This window comes from Nyctereutes procyonoides, unplaced genomic scaffold (assembly GCF_905146905.1).
Source record: "Nyctereutes procyonoides isolate TBG_1078 unplaced genomic scaffold, NYPRO_anot_genome, whole genome shotgun sequence".
Classification (NCBI taxonomy): Eukaryota; Metazoa; Chordata; class Mammalia; order Carnivora; family Canidae; genus Nyctereutes; species Nyctereutes procyonoides.
Window position 1 is genome coordinate 14,952,456 of NW_026575044.1, and position 21,577 is coordinate 14,974,032.

The 21,577-nt window shown below is 39.5% G+C and overlaps 1 protein-coding gene across 4 annotated transcripts in view; it reads left to right on the forward strand.

Annotated features, from left to right (window-relative positions):
- Positions 1–21,577, forward strand: part of ASH1L (ASH1 like histone lysine methyltransferase) — a 176,288-nt gene that overhangs the window by 73,695 nt on the left and 81,016 nt on the right. For all 4 annotated transcript variants that reach the window (XM_055323449.1, XM_055323448.1, XM_055323447.1 and 1 more), the window contains 2 exons: positions 6,773–7,511; positions 17,650–17,829. In XM_055323449.1, the coding sequence (XP_055179424.1) occupies positions 6,773–7,511; positions 17,650–17,829 (919 nt within the window). The remainder of the gene's footprint in view (positions 1–6,772; positions 7,512–17,649; positions 17,830–21,577) is intronic.

The window sequence follows — 21,577 nt, forward strand, 5'->3', positions numbered from 1 at the left end:
TGTATAAAACTATTTTAGTAAAACAAGAGTTTCCAAAGTAATATTCACAATTCTCTGAGATATGCAAATAATTTATGAGGTTGTAAGAAGAATCTCTGTTACTATTTATTTCAACCTCAACTTTTAAAATGTGCAATGTGGGATCCCTGGGTGGCGCAGCGGTTTGACGCCTGCCTTTGGCCCAGGGCGCGATCCTGGAGACCCAGGATCGAATCCCACATCGGGCTCCCGGTGCATGGAGCCTGCTTCTCCCTCTGCCTGTGTCTCTCTCTCTCTGTGTGTGTGTGTAACTATCATAAATAAACAAACAAACAAACAAACAAATAAATAAATAAAATGCAATGCAATGTTGGGGCACCTGGGTGGCTCAGTGGTTGAGCGTCTACCTTTGGCTCAGAGCATGATCCCAGGGTTCTGGGATCAAGTTCCACATCAGGCTCCCTGCATGGAGCCTGCTTCTCCCTCTGCCTGTGTCTCTGCCTCTCTGTGTGTCTCATGAATAAATAAATAAAATCTTAAAAATAAATAAATGTGTAATGTTTATATGTTTTAAATATATATAGCATCTTAATAGAGTATATCATATTTATGTAGTTTATACATTTAGATAATGCTGTCAATTTTCCCTTTTTACCAATTGCGTGGTTACAAAAACAAAACGTTATGTGTGCATGTATGTATGGTAATATGTCTACCCTGTGTTTGAGGATTGCAGAGGAAGAAGTCCTTTATAATCTATCTATCTGTGTCATCAGGAGACATGGGCAGCGGTAGGGTCATTCCAGGCAACAGCAGTAACAAGTAAAGGGGAGAATAATCAGTTTAAGAAACTAACTAAAAGAACCAGCATGGTTAGGTTAAAGGGACTGAAGATGTGGCTGGAAAGGCAGGTAGGGTACCTCATTAATAACACTCGGGAACCACTGAAAGTTCTAGGCAAGGAATTGACAGATCATTTCTTGGCTATCATGTTTTTTAATTGGGAGATCACTTGTGACTGATGATCAGAAATCTAATTCCTTCATCAATTCAAGGCTACCCTGTCAAATTATAGCTGTATCATACTTTCTGAATTTATCTGATGATGAGTTTCAACATATTTGAAGCTTTTTATTAGCACCATTGTGCCAGAGGTACAGTTGAACTCAAGCGACAGTGAGGATTTGTCTCTCAGTATGCTCTGTTTTCATACTACTTCAGAGAGATTCTTAAATAATGAGTAACTATGTTTGATGACTAGCATGTAGTGAACTGCAGCCTGTGGACCAGATGAGATACAGCTTAGTGCAGCCCTCAGCTAAAAATTTTTACTTTTTTCTTTTTCTTTTCTTTTTTTTTTTTTTAAGATTTTATTTAGGTACTTGGAGAGAGAGCTCTAGCTGGGAGAGAGGAGAGAAGTAGGGATGAAGGAGAGGGAAAAGGAGAGAATTTCAAGCAGAATCCCCATAAGCACAAAGCCTGAGGCAGGGCTTGATCCCACAGGCCTGAGAGATGATGATGAACTGAGCCGAAACCAAGAATTAGACACTTAACTGACTGAGCCACCTAGACGCCCGTTTTTATATTTTTAAAGGGTAGCTTAATAAAACAAAGGAGAAAGGAAAAAAGTGTTTGTGAGATCTCACATGTGTCTTCAAAAGCCTAGAATATCTACTATTGAGCTTTTTACACAAAAAGTTTGCCAACCCCTGAGAAGAAAGAATGAGGTTTCAAGGAGATAGCCACAAAGAAAACCACCAAAATATTTCACTTTAGTAAACGAAAGAAATTAACACCTAAATCCATAAAGTTACTCTTACCATAATACTGTTTTATTCATTCAAAAAATATTTATTGAGAGTAACTGTGAATACTGACCACTGGAAATATAAACATGAGTAAGATAAAGTTCCTGCTTTCAAGGATTCAGACACTTTTTTTTTTTTAAGATTTTATTTATTTATTAATGAGAGAGACAGGGAGAGAGAGAGGCAGAGGCACAGGCAGAGGGAGAAGCAGGCTCCATGCAGGGAGCCTGATGCGGGCTTCGATCCTAGGGCTCCAGGATCACACCCTGGGCTGAAGGTGGTGCTAAACCACTGAGCCACCCGGGGTTGCCCCAAGGATTCAGACACATTCACCATTGAAAGGTATATTCAATTCTGTGATGGACCAGTGTTACAAGGGACTCCAGCACTTAGCATGTGCATGACTAAAGATGTCCCTGAGGATGTGACACATATACTACTGTAACTTGCTTCAGCATGTGGGGCAAAGTAAAGAATAAGAATGTGTTCAACACACTGACAATAACATTCCCAAAGAAAGGCACAAAACCATACAAGAGAATGCTATTTTTGGAGAGTAGTACATTGTTTGATGTTACTAGTGTGTGAAAGATATCATGCGATTATAGTGGAGAGTGAGGTTGTAAAAGTAATAGACTGGACCCCATATTGGCATAGGCTTTTTTTTTTTTTAATGTTTTTAAAGACTTTATTTATTTGACAGAGCGCGAGCACAGGCAGGGGGAGGGGCAGAGAGAGAGGAAGAAGCTGAGCAGGGAGCCCCACAGGGGACTCTATCCCAGGACCCTGAGATCATGACCTAAGCAGAAGGCAGATGCTTGACCCACTGAGCCACCCATGTGCCCCTGGCATAGGCTTTTTTGCTTGTTGTTTGTTGGTTAGTTTTTCATTTGAACGAATTGAAACCTGATTGTGGAGGCAGTTGGGAGCCAACTGAAGGATTTTGACCAGGGAAGATAAAAATTATTTGATATATTGTATAATTCAGATAATGGCTTCATGTTTGGATATGTTCAATTTGAGCAGCATTTGGGCTGATGAGGTGGAGGTGTTAGCCATTTGGAAGGGGAGGCTTATAGTTTGAGCCGGGATCACTGGTAGAGACGCAGACTTAGCAGTATGTAATAGAAACTTTAACCTGACCATAAGTGAGCTAACCCAGCAAGGATGGCAGGAATGCAGATTTAAGAAGCATTCGCATTGGAGAGAAGTGGAAGAAACGATGTCAGTGATTACATAAAAGCTTTGGATAGATTTATTTTTTTTAAAAGGTTTTATTTATTTATTCCTGAGAGAGGCAAAAACACAGGCAGAGGGAGAAGCAGGCTCCCTGTGGGGAGCCCGATGCGGGCTCGATCCTGGGACTCAGGGATCATGCCCTGAGCCAAAGGCAGACGGTCAACCACTGAGCCACCCAGGCGCCCCTAGATTTCTTTTATATAGAAAAATCAAAGACTGCATGTAGTAGAAGCCTTTTAATGTCAGATTTCACAAGAGGTCAAGAAAGATTTGGAAAGTATTAATAAGTGGGGAAATGATTTTTATAAAGCCAGGCTGCATGTGGAGAGAAAGCAGTTTGCTTGAAAAGGGACTGCTAGAATTCAGGGGCCTTGGTATAAATTTGAGCCCTTTATTTCCAGCAGTGAGGTAGATAAGATGTATAGAGCAAACGACATTCTTTGTACCTAAAAATACTAGATAAGATATGGAAAACATTTCTTAAAACATTGCTGAATTTTGAAATAAGTAGGAAACAATTTTTCAGAAAGCTTGATTCAACAGCACTGAAGATATTAGAGCTGCTTGACATCTGCCATTTTTTTTTTGTGGCATAGAGCCTGAGTAGCACATAAATTCACTTCAGATTTCCCTGCATAAATCTGGCATTCCTTCAAGGTGACATTTACCTGGGTAAGAATAAATGGAAACAAACCCATCACAGAAGAAGGCGGTTACTTGTTTCAGTTTGGCTTTGGAAAGAGCTGGAAAAGGAGCTCCTTTCCACAAGCTCATTCTTACCTCCTGTCTCACATGCAGATTTATATTGCCTTGGGACCCAGAAAAAAATTAATGAAAACTTGCTGTTGAGTGGTAGTGCCCAGAGTTCTTCCAGAGCCAAATGCAAATTTAATTCCTATTCAGTATAAACATAAGTGTTTTTGATCAGCATATCCTCAATCTTGGTTGACCTAGCATTCTCATTTACTCCAGTTGCACAAGAATGACACCCTTTATTTGTTTTGAAAAACAAATTGCTCAGTCAGAACTATGTCCTAACCTTCTAGTTACAGACAAAGAAATATGTGTGGAGATCATCTGTTCAGTAATTAAGATATGTAAACAACTGAACAAATACAGTTTTGTGCAAGACATGGCCCATCCTTGAGTTAATACTCTGCTTTGAAATAAATCCAAAGGGGGATCCCTGGGTGGCGCAGCGGTTTGGCGCCTGCCTTTGGCCCAGGGCGCGATCCTGGAGACCCGGGATCGAATCCCACATCGGGCTCCCGGTGCATGGAGCCTGCTTCTCCCTCTGCCTGTGTCTCTGCCTCTCTCTCTCTCTCTCTCTCTGTGACTATCATAAATAAATAAAAATTAAAAAAAAAAAAAAAAAAGAAATAAATCCAAAGGGATAGGGGATCCCTGGATGGCTCAGCAGTTTAGTGCCTGCCTTTGCCCCAGGGCGTGATCCTGGCATCCTGGGATAGAGTCCCACTTCAGGCTCCCTACATGGAGCCTGCTTCTCCCTCTGCCTGTGTCTCTGCCTCTCTCTCTGTGTGTGTCTCTCATGAATAAATAAGTAAAATCTTTAAAAAAAAAAAATCCAAAGGGATAAATGCACTAAAAGGGATAATACATAAAAATATGATTTTACTGATGGCTGTAGTCATTGTAATAGAAGCTGTTGGCTATGACCTCAGCAGGATCTATTGGGAAACATGATCATAGACTGCATAGAATTATAATGTGGAAGTTGGGTTCCGGGGCAGATGTTCTCAGAGAGAGCCAGGCGGAATATGTCCTGCCTTTTCTGGACTAGACTTAGAAATCAGCTTGTTCTTACTTCTGTGGAATTCTTTGCTAGAAGCAACTCACTGAGGACAGCTCATATTCAAGAGGAGGGGAGTTAAATGCTATCACTTGATGGGAGAAGTAAAAGACGTGTACAGGTTGTAATAGCTCTACAAGCAGTCTTTTGCTTGAGGACAGAGAGACAAGGTTAGCTTAGCATCTAGTGGCTGTGATAGCATGAAGGAAAGTAGGTTTAAGTGACCAGATTAACATAAAATCACATTTTATGGTTTGTGGGGAGAGTAGAGGAGAAATAATAGATGGTGTGGCCTAAGCTTGGCTGACAAAATTCCCCTTAATTGGTGCTCAATCTACATAATGTTGAAGAGTTGGCTTTATGGTGTCATTCACTGAGGTTGGTAGTCTGGAGGAACAGGGTTTAAGGAGGGGGAAATGACTTAAATTGTGAATATGAATTTGAAAAATCTGTGAAACATGTGAAAGCAGAGAAGTAGAATACAGTTATATTCAGAAAATAAAGATTTGGGTGTCATCAGAATCTAGGTGGTAGTTAAATGAATTATCGAGAGTTGCATCAAGGAAAGCTCTTGTAGCAGAGAAAGTGAGCTGCACTCTCAGCCTCAAGCCAGGTATAGGAAGTAGGCAGCTATCATTGTGGTGATCTTCAGGCACAATTTAAGATTAGTTTATGTGTTCTGATCATTGAAACTATGAGAATAAATATGTTGAACAGTAAAGACACAATACTGGGTGGGCATCAGCAATCTCAACAGTTAAATCTGATGGAGTTGCAAGTAATTGGAAGATAATCAGGTATTATCAGAGAAACAGTGGAGGCTGGATTTTAAGAATTAGTGATATAGGGCAGCCCCGGTGGCACAGTGGTTTAGTGCTGCCTGCAGCCCAGGGTGTGATCCTGGAGTCCCGGGATCGAGTCCCACGTCAGGCTCCCTGCATGGAGCCTGCTTTTCTCCCTCTGCCTCTCTCTCTCTCTCTCTCTCTCATGAATAAATAAATAAAATCTCTAAAAAAAAAAAAAAGAATTAGAATTTGAAATGTGAAAAATCCTGAATTTAAAGAAGACTACTTGATATTGTCTGATGGAAGTTATTGGTAATTTGAGAAAAATTCCAGTGTAGTCTGATGAGACTGGAACTTGGAATTCCCGGGGCCTGTAAAGGAGTACCTAGAGTAACATCACATCTTAGATTAGACACATAGAGATGGGAAATCCATAGATCAGCTTTGGAAAAGTATGACCTGTGTTCATTAGTAGTAAACAACTATGCATCTTTGGAGGTGGCCCTATGACGATCTGATGTTTACAAATATTGTAAAACTGACGTGGCTTGCCAGAGGAAGTGTAATCACAAGGAAGTACGGAGTGGTATTTGAAGAAACAAAGATGACCAAGTCGTTGAGCCACTAAGATAACAAGGTACATCGAAGACCACTTATTTTCCAATCTTAACCCTCAACATGTATTCTTTCTAAATTAGTTTATACAAATGTTTAGTATTCTAGGTTTAAAGCTTTTCCCAAGAAGTTTCACTACATCCTTTGTACTTGCAGCATTGTCAGAAAAAGCACTGAACTAGAAATAACACCAACATTTAACTGGCAAGTCTCTAAACTTAAACTGACCATCAGTTTTGAAAAAATAAACTATTTCTTTCTGCTCCTCATCTTACAGAGTGAGAATTGTTGTTGCTTTTTAACTCACATATTGTTAGGGGAACAGGCCACTTTTGGATTTATTATGATTCCTGTAATATGCCTTATCAGGAAAGTAAACCATCAACTTGCTTGGGAGAGACAAATGCATATGGTGTTAGGATGTTTAATACTGTTAAGAAAAATGCGGCACTATTGCTTTCCTTCTATGTAAAAAGCTATTTAAATGACTGGCTGTGTTCAATTTGTATCTGTGTGTGCTTTGTCATCTTATTTAGTAAACGGACTTCCTTCTCGAAGTCCAAGATTGCTTGCCCCTGGGGATGACTCTGTGGATAGTCTGCTGCAGCGGATGGTACAACATGAGGACCAAGAGCCCCTGGAGAAGAATCTAGATGCCGTGATTGCATCTGCCTCGGGGCCACCTTCTTCCAGTCCAGGCCACAGCCACAGCAAGGAACGAGCCCTGGGAAAACCAGATAGCCTTCTAGTGCCCGCAGCCCCCAGTGACTCTTGTAGCAGCAGCATCTCACTCCTGTCTGAGAAGTTGCCGAGCAGCTGCTCACCCCACCATATCAAGAGGAGTGTCGTGGAAGCCATGCAGCGCCAAGCTCGGAAAATGTGCAATTATGACAAAATCTTGGCCACAAAGAAAAACCTGGACCATGTCAATAAAATATTAAAAGCCAAAAAGCTTCAAAGACAGGCCAGGACAGGGAATAACTTCGTGAAACGCAGACCAGGGCGACCTCGGAAATGCCCCCTCCAGGCAGTGGTGTCAATGCAAGCATTCCAGGCTGCCCGATTTGTCAGCCCCGATGCTAATGAAGGTGAAGAAAGAGCAGCCCTGCCCCTCCGTCCAGACACAGTTACGGATGTCATCGAGGCTGTTGTGCAGAGCGTAAACCTGAGTCCAGAACATAAGAAGGGGCTGAAGAGGAAAAGTTGGCTGTTGGAAGAACAGACCAAGAAAAAGCAGAAGCCATTCCCAGAGGAAGAACAAGAGCATCCCAAGAGGTAATTATCCTTGTTTGAGGTTTTATCTGAGGAAAGAAAAATAGCTTTTTACAAATTTAACATAACGTATGCAGCTGAATTCTTAAGGTAACCTGCTAACTTTTCATTATGTAAAACCTCTGCCCTTCTGTTTTATTCAAGTGTTCTTACTTACAGCTCCTCAAAATTATAAATAATTAAGAAGCACAGGGGACGTAACAAGTCCAATCTTGAGCCCCTGATTTTGCAGAAGAGGAGTTGAAGACCCAGAGAGGTTGTATATTTAACCCAGTACACACACAGCTCTGTGTCTGCAGTTATTTTTAGGCTCATACTGTCTTCTGTGTGACTGTGTGCTCCAAACTTTTCATCCTTTCTGCACATACATTTTGCTACATGTTAGATTTATTTTCTTCATAGTTTCCTTGTTATTTTTTTTACTTTTTTCTAAAAGGTATAGAGCACAGAGCCAAAAATCACACACACCCCCATAAAAGAACTTTTTTTAAACTCTTTTGTTATGTATCCAACGAGATTTTTCCCTGAAGGTATTTTTGGTAATTTTAAATGAGTTAATACAATGTTCACCATTTGGAAATGACTTTTCCTTTACTAAATGTAGCATGTTCAGTCATAGTTCCATGGCAGCCTGTGTTCACAGTTACAGAAATACAAATTAAAACTGCTAGACACATTTTAGGCCTCTTAACATTTATGTTCAAACTGCCCTCTTAAAAGCCATACCTGTTTATACTTTTACTAACATGATACAGTAACAGTCATACACCATTTACCCTCCACTCTTTTCTTTTTTTTTTTTTAAAGAATTTGGGCAGCCCAGGTGGCTCAGTGGTTTAGTGCCGCCTTTGGCCCAGGGCCTGATCCTGGGGACCTGGGATCGAGTTCTGCATCAGGCTCACTGCCTGGAGCCTGCTTCTCCCTCTGCCTGTGTCTCTGCCTCTCTCTCTGTGTGTCTCTCATGAATAAATAAATAAAATCTTTAAAAATAAATAAATAATAACCCAAAAAATCAGTATACTATGTATACTTTGACATCTTCTCTTACACCTGTACAAATGTGTGTGTTTACAAAGCTGATGTTGCCTGTAAGCGAAACACACTATAGTTAACTCTTTCTCTTGTATCTCAGAACTCTTGTCATTAGTACATGTAGAATTACCTTACTCCATGCTAAAAATACAACATAATTTATTTAACTGTTCTCCTTCAGTGGATTCCGTATTACCTTTAACATATAGGTGTTTTAAAAAAAAAAAAAACATATAGGTGTTTAAATGAGTTGAAATTTGCTTTTGTGTGAGAAATGAGTTAATGCAATATTTATGACTACTCATTTGCCAAGGTTACAGATTTGTAAACATGGCTGTTTTTATGTATATGTAATTTTTACTCTCTATATTACCACTGAATTGGAGTAATTTTTTTTTTTTTGGAAAGGCAGAAAAAGATTTTATTTATTTTTTTTAATATTTTTTTAATTTTTTTTTATTTACTTATGATAGTCACAGAGAGAGAGAGAGAGAGAGAGGCAGAGACACAGGCAGAGGGAGAAGCAGGCTCCATGCACCGGGAGCCCGACGTGGGGTCTCCAGGATCGCGCCCCGGGCCAAAGACAGGCGCCAAACTGCTGCGCCACCCAGGGATCCCAAAGATTTTATTTTAAAAAGAGATTTACCCCATCCTGGGATCCCTGGGTGGCGCAGCGGTTTAGTGCCTGCCTTTGGCCCAGGGCGCGATCCTGGAGACCCAGGATCGAATCCCACATCGGGTTCCCGGTGCATGGGGCCTGCTTCTCCCTCTGCCTGTGTCTCTGCCTCTCTCTCTCTCTCTCTCTCTCTCTGTGACTATCATAAATTAAAAAAAAAAAAAAAAGATTTAAATTTAAAAAAAAAAAAAGAAAAGAAAAAAAAAGGGGGACACCTGGGTGGCTCAGCAGTTGAACATCTGCCTTTGCCGCAGGCGTGATCCTGGGATCTCAGAATGAGTCCCGCATCAGGCTCCTTGTGGGGAGCCTGCTTCTCCCTCTGCCTATGTCTCTGCCTGTCTTTCTCTCTGTTTCTCATAAATAAATCAATAAAATTTTTTTAAAGATTTTATTGATTTATTTATGATAGAGAGAGGCAGAGACACAGGCAGAGGGAGAAGCAGGCTCCATGCAGGGAGCCCGACATGGGACTTGATCCCGGGACTCCAGGATCGCACCCTAGGCCAAAGGCAGGCACCAAACCACTGAGCCACCCAGGGATCCCCTTAAAAAATTTTTAAATGGTAGTCTTAGCACTGTTTATTGATTTATTTTTTTCCCTACTTATGTGAAATGATACCTTTATTATATACTAAATTCTTATGTCTTTGGGTCTTAGAGTCTCTCTTCATAGTTTCTTCCCATCAGACTATTTTAGTATCAGTGTTTTTTCATTTTAATCACCGAGGCTTTAAAATATTGAAGAGGAAGGGGCAGCCCTGGTGGCGCAGCGGTTTAGCGCCACCTGCAGCCCAGGGTGTGATCTGGGGACCCTGGATCAAGTCCCATGTCAGGCTCTCTGTATGGAGCCTGCTTGTGTCTCTGCCTCTCTCTCTCTCTCTCTCCCTGCATTTCTATGAATAAATAAATAAAATCTTTAAAAAAAATATTGAAGAGGATGGTATCTGCCTTCACTATAGTAAAAAAGTGACAATTCTTGACATTTTGACCATTCACTTTAGGGAAAGGGTCACCTTAAAAGTGTATTTCACAGAAAGGATTTATTCTAGATAGCTTTTCTGTTCGAGAAAATTCTAGTATAGTCACCAACATTAAGCACTTCATTTTCCACAAAATTATATTTTGGAATTTGGAGAAATTATGAAAAGAAACAGTTTCTACCCTCAAGAGTAGAGGGGATGTATCAAGAAAGGACATGACGTGGAGTTCCCAGAAACAGCAAGTTTTTTACCTTTTTCTAACTGGAACCTACTATAGTACTTGTTTATGTAGCAGGGTTTTGTTAATTTACTTATTTCATAAGTATTTACTACAAAACTATTTATTCTTTGTGCTAAGGATAGATAACAGTAATAAGCAAAAATAGATATATTCCCTACTCTCATGGATCACACAGACTAAGTACCAATGTGAACAATTATTTAGTGTTACAGGAATATATGGTTAATGTAATTGACCTAGGTGTCTGTGGAAGTAATTATTAAATTAAAATCTGAAGAGTAAACGTCATCTGTTATTTAAAGGAGGAAGGGTAGAATAAACATTATGGGCTTTTTTTTTTTTTTAAATGAAAAAGCATGGCAGGTTCAAGAAAAAAAAGCTTTTGTGTCCAAAACACAGAGCTAATTAGAGTAGTAGGGTCTAGAGTCTGGAGAATGAGTCTGAAAAAAAGATTGTGGGGGGGATCCCTGGGTGGCGCAGCGGTTTAGCGCCTGCCTTTGGCCCAGGGCGCGATCCTGGAGACCCGGGATCGAATCCCACGTCGGGCTTCCGGTGCATGGAGCCTGCTTCTCCATCTGCCTGTGTCTCTGCCTCTCTCTCTCTGTCTCTCTGTGACTATCGTAAATAAATTAAAAAAATTAAAAAAAAAAAAAAAAAAAGATTGTGGGGACCAGATCATGCAGAAGGCCTTGTTTGCATAATAAAGAGTTTGGACACATTTGTTGATTAATAACAAACCAGATTCCAAAAGAATAATATAATGGTTATGAGCTAGGTTCTAGACTCAGAAGAGCCTGGGTTCAAATCCTGATTCTAACAGGAAAAATGATAAATTCTTAAAACTAGATAAAAAAACATAAAAACATATTTAAAATATTTAGAACTGAAGAAACACTATGCTATATATTAAACCTTGTGGGATATGTCTTATATGTCTTAAGAGGTGCCAGAGAGAGATTCATAGTCTTTAAGGCTTATATTATTATTTTCTTAATGTTGAAAATTTATGAACCAGGAGTCCAGTTAAGAAATGAGAAAAACAAGAGAATAAGCCCCAAAATGGTAAATGAAGGAGATGAAAAATATAAATTAACAAAACAAAACTAAGGTACGATATAGAGAATCACCAAAGTTAGTTCCTTGAAGACTAATAAAATATACACACTGCTGGTTAAGTTGACCGATGAAGAAAATTATGAGTTAAAAAGGAGATAAGCTGGAACACCTGGGTGACTCAGTGGTTGAGCATCTGCCTTTGGCTCAGGGTGTGATCCCAGTGCAGGGATCGAGTCCCTCATCAGGCTCCCTGAAAGGAGCCTGCTTCTCCCTAAATGTCTCTGCCTCTTTCTGTTTGTCTTTAATGAATAAATGAATAAAATCTTTTTTTTAAAAGAAGGAGATAAGCTATATATGAGAGATTATAAAAGGACTACTATAAGCACATTACACCCAATAAATATCAGTTGAGATGTACTTATTCCTATGAAATGCCTACCCAAGAAGAACTAGCCTAAGTGCTTCTTTTCTATGAATCAAATCTTTAATTTAAAATCTTATGGCAAAGAACGAGGCAGGACCAGACGGTTTATAAGAAATTCAACCACACTTGAAATAAAAGGATCGTTCTAGTTTCATTTAAAACTCACTAGGGACGCCTGGTTGACTCAATCAGAAGAGTGTATGACTCTTGATCTCAGGATCATGAGTTTGGGCCCCTGGTTGGGTGTAGAGATACTTATATAAATAAATAAACTTAAAAAAAAAACCTCTTTTGAGATGATGAAGGAAGGAAGGAAAGGAATACACAGAAAGTACATAAACATAAGAAATCAGTTAACTTTTTGAAAGTTAACCAGTGTAGACATAGAAGGGTTGAATATATAGAACATTGCTAGCTAGCATCCCATGTGCCTTCCCAATCACAAACTTCTTCCTTACCGTTAGCCATAGTCAGTTTCCTGACTTCTAAGGTAACCACATCTGTAATATCATTTAAATCTGTAACACTGGGATCCCTGGGTGGCGCAGCGGTTTGGCGCCTGCCTTTGGCCCAGGGCGCGATCCTGGAGACCCGGGATCGAATCCCACATCGGGCTCCCGGCGCATGGAGCCTGCTTCTCCCTCTGCCTGTGTCTCTGCCTCTCTCTCTCTCTCTGTGACTATCATAAATAAATAAAAATTTAAAAAAAAATAAAATAAAATAAATCTGTAACACTGATAATATTTAGTTTATCCTTACTGAACTTCATTTGAACAGAATTATTGATTTATGTTTTTGTGTATCACCTTTTTTGCTCCTCATATACCTGTTAAACCATCTCTGCTGTTGCATGTTACTGTACTTACCTTCTTTTCATTATTGTGTACTAATCCATTGTTTATATACAATACAGTTTTTCCATTTTACTGTTATTTCCTCTTTGAGGCTATTATCCAAAATTGCTGCTGTTAATATTCCTTTAATGTCCACTGGTGGATATGGGTATCCAATATACCTTTCTCTAGGTATATTCTGAAGAATGGAATTAATGAATAAAGTAAAAGTTTTGTCCCCAAAATTAATTTCAAGCTATGGTATCCTAAACTAGTGTGGAACTGATCTGTGCATGTATGCAGCTCGCTCTATGACAGAGGTAACACTGCATAACAATAGGGACAGAAAACAATATTTAATAAATTATGCCCTAAAAGTTGATGTCACATAATAATGGAAATGAAATTGGATTCTGTCTCATCCCATATACAAAAATTAATTCCCAGTTGACTAAATCCGTAAGTGCTAAAAGCAAAATTTTAAACTTTCAAAGGCTGATAGATAGAAGGAGAAAAATTTCACAACCTTGTTATCAGAAGGGATTTCATAAACAAGCTAACAAAAGCAGTAACCATACAAGTAAAGACTGATATACTGGATTATGTTAAAACCAAGAAAAGATAAAAATAAGAATTTCTACTCATCAAACATCATCATGACAAATATTTTGAAGATTTGCTACAACTGGGAAGTTTATAAATGTATAATGCATATAGTTTTAGTGTCCAAAATATATAACAACAAAAAAATGTATTACAAATAAATACTGTATAATCTAGCAGTTCCCCTTTAGAAAAACCTCTTGCCCAACAGTCACCAGAAAACACTTTTCAGAAAGATAGTAGCAAGATTGGTTATAACATAGACAAAGTGGAAATATCCAAGATTACCATGAAAAGGAATAAATGTATTGTAATTTTTTACACAATGGAATATGATATGGTAATAAAAAATAATTATAGCTGATACATAATAATAATAGATGAGTCTTAGAAATATAATATTAAGTAAAAAAAGGAAGTCTCAAAATTATTTACTAACTGGTACTACTTTTCTGAAGCAAAAAGGGGAAAACAAAAATTAAAAACATGAAATTAAACAAAGTATTATATTGACATAGATAAATATATCGTAAAACCATAGTTTATCTTTTTTTCCCTTTTTTTTTTTTTTTTTTAAGATACATAGCACATGCACAAATGGAGGATGCGGGTAGTGGAGGTGCAGAGGAGAGAATCTTAAGCAGGCTCCATGCCCAGTGTAGAGCCCCACAAGGAGCTCGATCTCATGACCCTAAGATCATGACCTAAGCCAAATCAAGAGTCCAGCCCTTAACTGACTGAGCAACCCAGGCACCCCCATAAAACCAGTTTTTTAGAGTATGTGCATGGTGGGGAGGGGATCGCAAGCAGACTCCATGCTGAGTGTGGAGGTCAACACAGGGATTGATCTCATTACTCCAAGATCATGACCTGACCAGAAACCAAGAATTGGGCACAACCTCCTGAGCCACCCAGGAGCCCCTTGAAATATTAGCTTAAAGTAATTGAGTATAGGTATCAAAATGGGGTATGGAAACCATATTGACTCTGAGATTCATGTTAGAGACTTAATGGAATGAGGAGTTAGGCCACTGGGACAAAGTGGGAAGAGCATCAGGCCAGCTAAGGGTGCCAGAACCTGAGTAGCATGAGTTGGATGCTCTTATAAAGGGAGTGACCAGGGGTGCCTGGGCTATGTAGTTGATTAAGCTTCTGGATCTTGATTTTCCCTCAGGTTATAATCTTGGGATGGTGAGATCAAGCCCCATGTCAGGCTTCATGCTCAACAGAGAGTCTGCTTCTCTCTCTTTCTCCCTCTCCCTTTCTTTTTCTCCCTCTCTCTTTCCCTCTGCCCTTCCCCCCCTTTTGCTTGTTCATGGGCTCTCTCTCAAATATAAATAAATAAATCTTTAAAGAAGAGAGAGAGTGCACCCACTGTTGGGTATAGACACTAGCAAGGTTAGGAAGTTGTCCATCCAGGACTTCATTAATAAAAGTTTTTTTAAATCCATGAATAGGCATTTGCATTTCTTGTAAGCCCTTATTATAATTCTGATGTGTATGGTCTATGGACAGAACTTGGGGAAACAGCACTGAGAGAATTTATATGTAGGTGATACGCAGGAAACAGAAAACATTTTTGATTGCAGAAAAAAGAAATAAGATAAAGCACAGATGGGATCCCTGGGTGGCGCAGCGGTTTGGCGCCTGCCTTTGGCCCAGAGCGCGATCCTGGAGACCCGGGATCGAATCCCACGTCAGGCTCCCGGTGCATGGAGCCTGCTTCTCCCTCTGCCTGTGTCTCTGCCTCTCTCTCTCTCTCTCTCTCTCTCTCTCTCTCTCTCTCTGTGACTATCATAAATAAATAAAAAAATTAAAAAAAAAGATTTTAAGATAAAGCACAGATATAGAAATGAATTTGCCTGGTAAGGAGAACAATAAAAAATAAATAAGGACAGGTAAAAAGATAAATAATAAATTGATTGGATAGACAGATGGGTAGATAGATCCTATAACCAAGTATGATTTATCCCAGTTATGCAAGACTTATTTGACAGTTAAAAGTCAGGGGCGCCTGAGTAGCTCAGTTGGTTAAGCGTCTGCCTTTAGCTCAACTCATGATCCTAGCCTAGAGTCCTGGGATGACCCTCATCAGGCTCCCTGCTGAGTAGGGAGTCTGCTTCTCCCTCTCCCTCTCCCTCTGCCCCTCTCCACTGCTCATGCTTGCTCTCTCTCAAGTAAATAAAACCTTCAAAAAAAATCCAAACCAGAATACAGTTAAAAGTCAATTAAGGTTATTCATCACACCAAAAAACTAAAGAAGAAAAATCACACAGTCCTATTAATAAATGAAGAAACATAATTTCACAGACTCTAACACGTTTGTGATAAAAACTCTGAGCAGTCTAGGATCAGAAAGAAACTACCTCAACATAATAAATGGCCATACACAAAGAAACTGCAGTAGTCAACCGCTCTGGTGAGAGATTGAGAGCTTTTCCCCTGATACCAGGAAGGAGGGAAGATGCCCACTTGTGCCGCTTGAATTCAGCATCATATTAAAATTTCCAACCAGAGTAGTCAGGCAAGGAAAAGAAGCAAAAGGCATCCACATTGGAAAGGAAAAAATAAAATTAGTTCTGTTCACAGACGCCATGATTTTATAAGCAGAAAACCTTGAAGTTCTCACAGAAAAACCCTGTTAAGCTACTGAATGAGTTCAGCAGTGAAGAACACAGAATCCACACACAAAATCACCTGCATTTCTGTACACCAACAGTTTTCCTAGAATAGTTAAGAATAAATTTAGGAGGGCAAAACTTGTACGTTGAAAACGACAAAACATTGTTCAGTGAGATGAAAGACAACGTGACTAACTGGAAAGACAGCCTATGTTAATGGACTGGAAGCTCTAATGCTGTTACAATATCAGAACTACCCAAAGCAATCTATAGATTCAGTGCAGAATCCCAGGGATGTATTTTGTGGAAATAGAAAAACCCTAAAATTTGTCTGGAATCTCAAGGAATCCCAAACAGCCAAAACAGTCTTGAAAAATAATGAAATTAGAGAACTGGCTCATCTGGAGATTTTTTTCACTTTTTTTGCATTGACTAGAACCTTTTTCTTCCATGCTGAATATATGATGAGAGCAGACAATTTCTTTGTCCTTAATATTAGGAAAACAGTTTATTCTTTTTGTCTCATACTCAATAGTGGAAGACTATCTAGGAAATTCCCTGCCATGTCCTTGCATCGGTCCCATGGTCCCTAGCCAATCTGTTTATATTTATTTTACATATAATTTCCAGGATTTTTAGTTTTGCTTAATGGAAGGGTAAGTGGTAGTATCTATTCCATCTTTGACTGAAACTGGAATCAACATAATTTTTTTTTTAAGTGACGTGTGGGTGGCTCAGCAGATGAGCATCTGCCTTTGACTTGATCCCAGAGTCCCAGGATCGAGTCCCACATTGGACTCCCAGCATGGAGCCTGCTTCTCCCTCTGCCTGTGTCTCTGCCTCTCTCTGTGTGTGTCTCTCATGAATGAACAAATAATGAATGAATAAAATAAATCTTTAAAAAAAATTTTTTAAGATTTTATTTATTTGAGAGAGAATGAGCAGGAAAGAGAGCACATGCAGGGAGAGCAGCAGAGGGAGAGGGAGAAATAAACTCCCCACTGAGCAGGGAGCCTGATGTGGGGCTTGATCCTAGGACCCTGAGATCATGATGTGAGCTAAAGGCAGACACTTCACTGACTGAGCCACTCAGGCGCCCCTGCATGATGTTCTAGAATTACTTTCCTCTCTACCCAGCTGCAGTGCCCTCAACCTCTATGGGCTCTGACCTCTCTGTCTTTTCAGTTTATCATGTTGACTATTCTGTGCTGTGGTTCTACTCCCTACACCATCATCCTCCCTATAAAGGCAGACTGGTTGTAGGACTATTCTTACTTTTATTTATTTAAGTAGGCTCCACACCCAGCATGAAGCCCAAGGCAGGGCCCAAACCCACAACCCTGAGATCAGAACCTGAGCAGAGATCAAGTGTTCGATTCCCAACCGATCGAGCCACCCATGCACACCCTTATTCTAATTGTTTTTCTTTTTTTTCTTTTCAATTTTCTCAGGGATCACAGTGGTGTACTATTGTCCAATGTCTGATAATTGTTTTGTAAACCTTCTCCAGATTTATAGTAATTTGCTGTATTTCTAATGATTTCTGTCAGGAGGACAAGGCTGGTATCGTTATCCATCATGGTCAGATGAGTAAGTTCCGTACTTCATGTTTTACAAGCTGTCATGTTCTTTAAATAGACAATAATAAAAATTTCCTTCAAACTTCTCTTTCTAGCTTTACTGAAGCAGCAGTTGAGATTCCCAGTCCTCCTGAAACCCCAGCCAAGCCTCCCGAACCTGAAAGTACCTTGCAGCCTGTGCTTTCTCTCATCCCAAGGGAAAAGAAGGCCCCACGTCCCCCAAAGAAGAAGTATCAGAAAGCAGGGCTGTATTCTGACGTTTACAAAACTACAGAGTAAGTAGTATTACCTGTCAGCTGACATGCTTTAAAGACCTGTTATTCTTCCATGTTCGAAAAAATACTTTGACTACCAAAAAACACGATATAAATGTAATATACACAAATATGAATCTGCACAGACACGTAAGTGTTCACTTTTTTCATGATACTGCACTGTGTTGAGGCTAATTTTCTCTGATTTTTGTTGTTCCAATTTTTTTTTAAAGATTTACTTATTCATGAGAGGCAGAGGGAGAAGCAGGCTCCACGCAGGGAGCCCGACACAGAACTCGATACCAGGTCTCCAGGATCGGGCCCTGGGCCGAAGGCAATGCTAAACCGCTGAGCCACCCGGGCTGCCCAATTGTTTAAATTTTTTATTTACATCCTAGTCAGTTAACATATTGTGTAATACTAGTTTCAATATCTTCCCTGATCATTATCTTCTGTCTTTTTAGATTATATATTTGAAGTTTAGATTTTAATGGTGCCTTTTTTCTTAATTAAAAGTAATGTAGTGGTGTTGTGGAAAATAAACATTGCGTGCTAGGGCCCACAAAACCAGGGACTTAATGGGACTCTAAGATACTTAACTCATTAGGCTATAGGAAATTAAACATGATATTTTTAGGAAAGAAAATGAAAAGTGCAGTATGTGTTATAAGATGATAACTCTAGTAGCAGAGCAGGAAACGAATGAGGGAGTGACTAATGGCAGAAATGCAGTGTCCCTCAAAAGGTCATGAGGGTCTGATGGGTCTGATTTTTAGCAAGAAAGAGTAAAATTGAAAGAGGAAACATTAGATTTTAGAGATATATCTTATTTGATGTGCTTCAAGTGATCTCTGTGTAAATGACAGCACTTTATTTTGCATTGAAAAGATTTTCTATAGATATGCCACCTAAGTAGATGCCACATAAACTCCATGTACCCTATTTCTGCTGCTTTGATCATGAAAATGTTTTATTCATTAAGCTTATTAGTTTCAGCTCTGAGTAATAGGAAATTCTCTCAAATATCCAAGGCTTTAAGAAGATAGACATTCACTTTCCTTTAATTTAAAAAATGTTATGAAGTACACACTTTTCGGTTAATATGGTAACTTCACAGTATCTTCAGGGATCTAGACTTCTCTTTCTTTCTGTTCTTCCATTTCAGCATTAAGCTTCCATTTCTATGGTTACCTCTTGTCCCAACATAGCTGCTAGTGTTCAGCCATAAGTCTTCATTTTAGAAAGCAGAAAAGAAGGGAGTATGAAAAGCATGTACCTTCTTTGTAAGGAAACAGTGTGACGTGAGTGTATCTTCCCATACCCCAGCCCCAAATCATAATTTGAAGCCCCAATCCGTGATGTGATGGTATTTGGCGATGGGACCTTTGGGAAGTAATTAGGTCATGAGGGAATTGCCCTTGTGAATAGCATTAGTGACCTTCTAAGAAGAAACACAAAGCAGTGATCTCTCTCCACTATGTGAGGAGTAGCAAAAAGGTGTCATTGCAAGCCAGGAACAATGTTCTCATTGGAACTCAGCTGTGATCTTGGACTTCCCAGCCTCCAGAAGAGTAAGCAAATATTTGTTGTTTAAGGCACCCAGTCAGTGGTAATGTGTTACAGCAGCCCAAACTGACCACAAAAGGAACTTCAAAACCTCATTTATAGACTCTGGCCAGAGCATAATCCTGGAGCCCCACTTCAGCCACAGATCAGGCTCAAAAATAATAGCTCATATTCCAGATAACAATGCCTTATAAAAAATTAGCGTTCTGTCACTACAAATGAGGAAATAGAAATGTATCTTGGAAAGAGCTATTTCAGTTATAGTTTTAAGCAGTGTTTTTGCTGAATAAAGAAAAATCTATTTCTCACATGTTCTGCTAAAAAAATGTAAGTTCAAGTTTTGCTTCTGTTTGTATTAGTGTACTTTTTCTGGATTAAATACTTGAAAAGAGAAATTAATAATAAAGTCAGACTGTGAGTCAAAAGATTGGTATCTTCAACCACATCACTGTTTGAAAAATGACTCTAGGGGATCCCTGGGTGGCTCAGCGGTTTGGCGCCTACCTTTGGCCCAGGGCTCAATCCTGGAGTCCCGGGATCGAGTTCCGCCTCGGGCTCCCGGCATGGAGCCTGCCTCTCTCTCTCTCTCTCTCTCTCTCTCTCTCTCTCTCTCTCTCTGTGGTGTGTGTGTGTGTGTGTCTATCATAAATAAATAAATAAATAAATCTTTAAATAAAAATGTCTCTGGTCAGGGGATATCTGAGTGGCTCAGTCAGTTGAGCGACCAACTCTTGATTTTGGCTCAGGTCATGATCTCAGGGTCATGAGATTGATTTGCGTGCATTGGGCTCAAGCTGGGCATGGAGTCTGCTTAAGAATCTCTCTCCCGGAGATCCCTGGGTGGCTCAGCGGTTTGGCCCCTGCCTTCGGCCTAGGGCGTGATCCTGGAATCCCAGGATCAAGTCCCACATCAGGCTCCTTACATGGAGCCTGCTTCTTCCTCTGCCTGTGTCTCTGCCTCTCTCTTTCTCTCTGTGTGTCTCTCATGAATAAATAAATAAAATCTTTTTTAAAAAAAGATTCTCTCTACCTGTCCCTCTGCCCCTCTGCCCCTCTCCCCCCATAAAAATTTTAAATAATAATAAATAAATGTCTCTGGTCAGACAAGTCTTTACTCTGAGAATAGACTTGAAATATCACCTTGTTTATGTAAGAACTAGCTACTCACCTTTTAGAAATAAGGAGGAAGGAAAAGGGCTTATTTTGGAGTATTTTAAGGAAATTGATCAGACCGAAATATGTATGCATTCTTCTAAACTATGAAGCCAATATATTTTTGTGGGCTGGTTGGTGGTGGTTTGTAGCAATTTGGTTTTTTTTCTTTATTTTGTTTAATTTATAAACAATTATTTTGAGCAGTTTTAGGTTCACAGTAAAATTGATCTAAAGTACAGAGAGTTTGCATACACCCCCTGACCTACTCAGCCTCTCCTATTTTCAACATCTTACACCACAGTGAGTGTTAATGTATTATAATCAGTGAAACCTACACTGACACAACATTATCACCCAAAGTCCATAGTTGACATTAGGTTCACTCTTGGTGTCGTTTGGGTTTTCATAAATGTGTAATGACATGTATCCACCATTGTAATATCACACAGAATGGCTTCCCTGCCCCCCAAAAATCCTCCATGCTCTGTCAGTTTGGTTTTTGGGCCACAGAACAGTACAAAGAAATTGCAAAGTTATTCTTTTGTATATAAATCATTATAGGTTTTAAAAAGTTATGAGGGGATATGATTCCACATACTCCTATGTGGAATGTAAAGAAATGAAACAAAACAAAGGAAAAAGAAAGAGACAAGCCAAGAAACAAAGAACACTTCACCCTAGAGAACAAACTGATGGTCACCAGAGGGAAGGTAGGCGAGGGTAGGGAGGGGGTTGGTGCAAGGGAAACATGATGGAGGAGGAAGAAGTGCTCCTGTCATGATGAGCACTAGGTGATTCATGGGGGTGTTGAATCACTATATTGTATACCTGAAACTAATTTTACACTGTATGTTTAACTATACTGGAATTAAAATTTTTTAGAAACAAAGTTATGAGGGGAGAGTGGGACTCCATCAAATGTCGATCTAGATAAAACCAGCATGGGAGGTGACTTAGATGATGAGAACTAGAAGTTAAAAGGTTGATTAAGGAGCAGAATACTTTTGTGGTTTTCCAGGTGAGGAAATAGTGTAGGAAAACTAATACT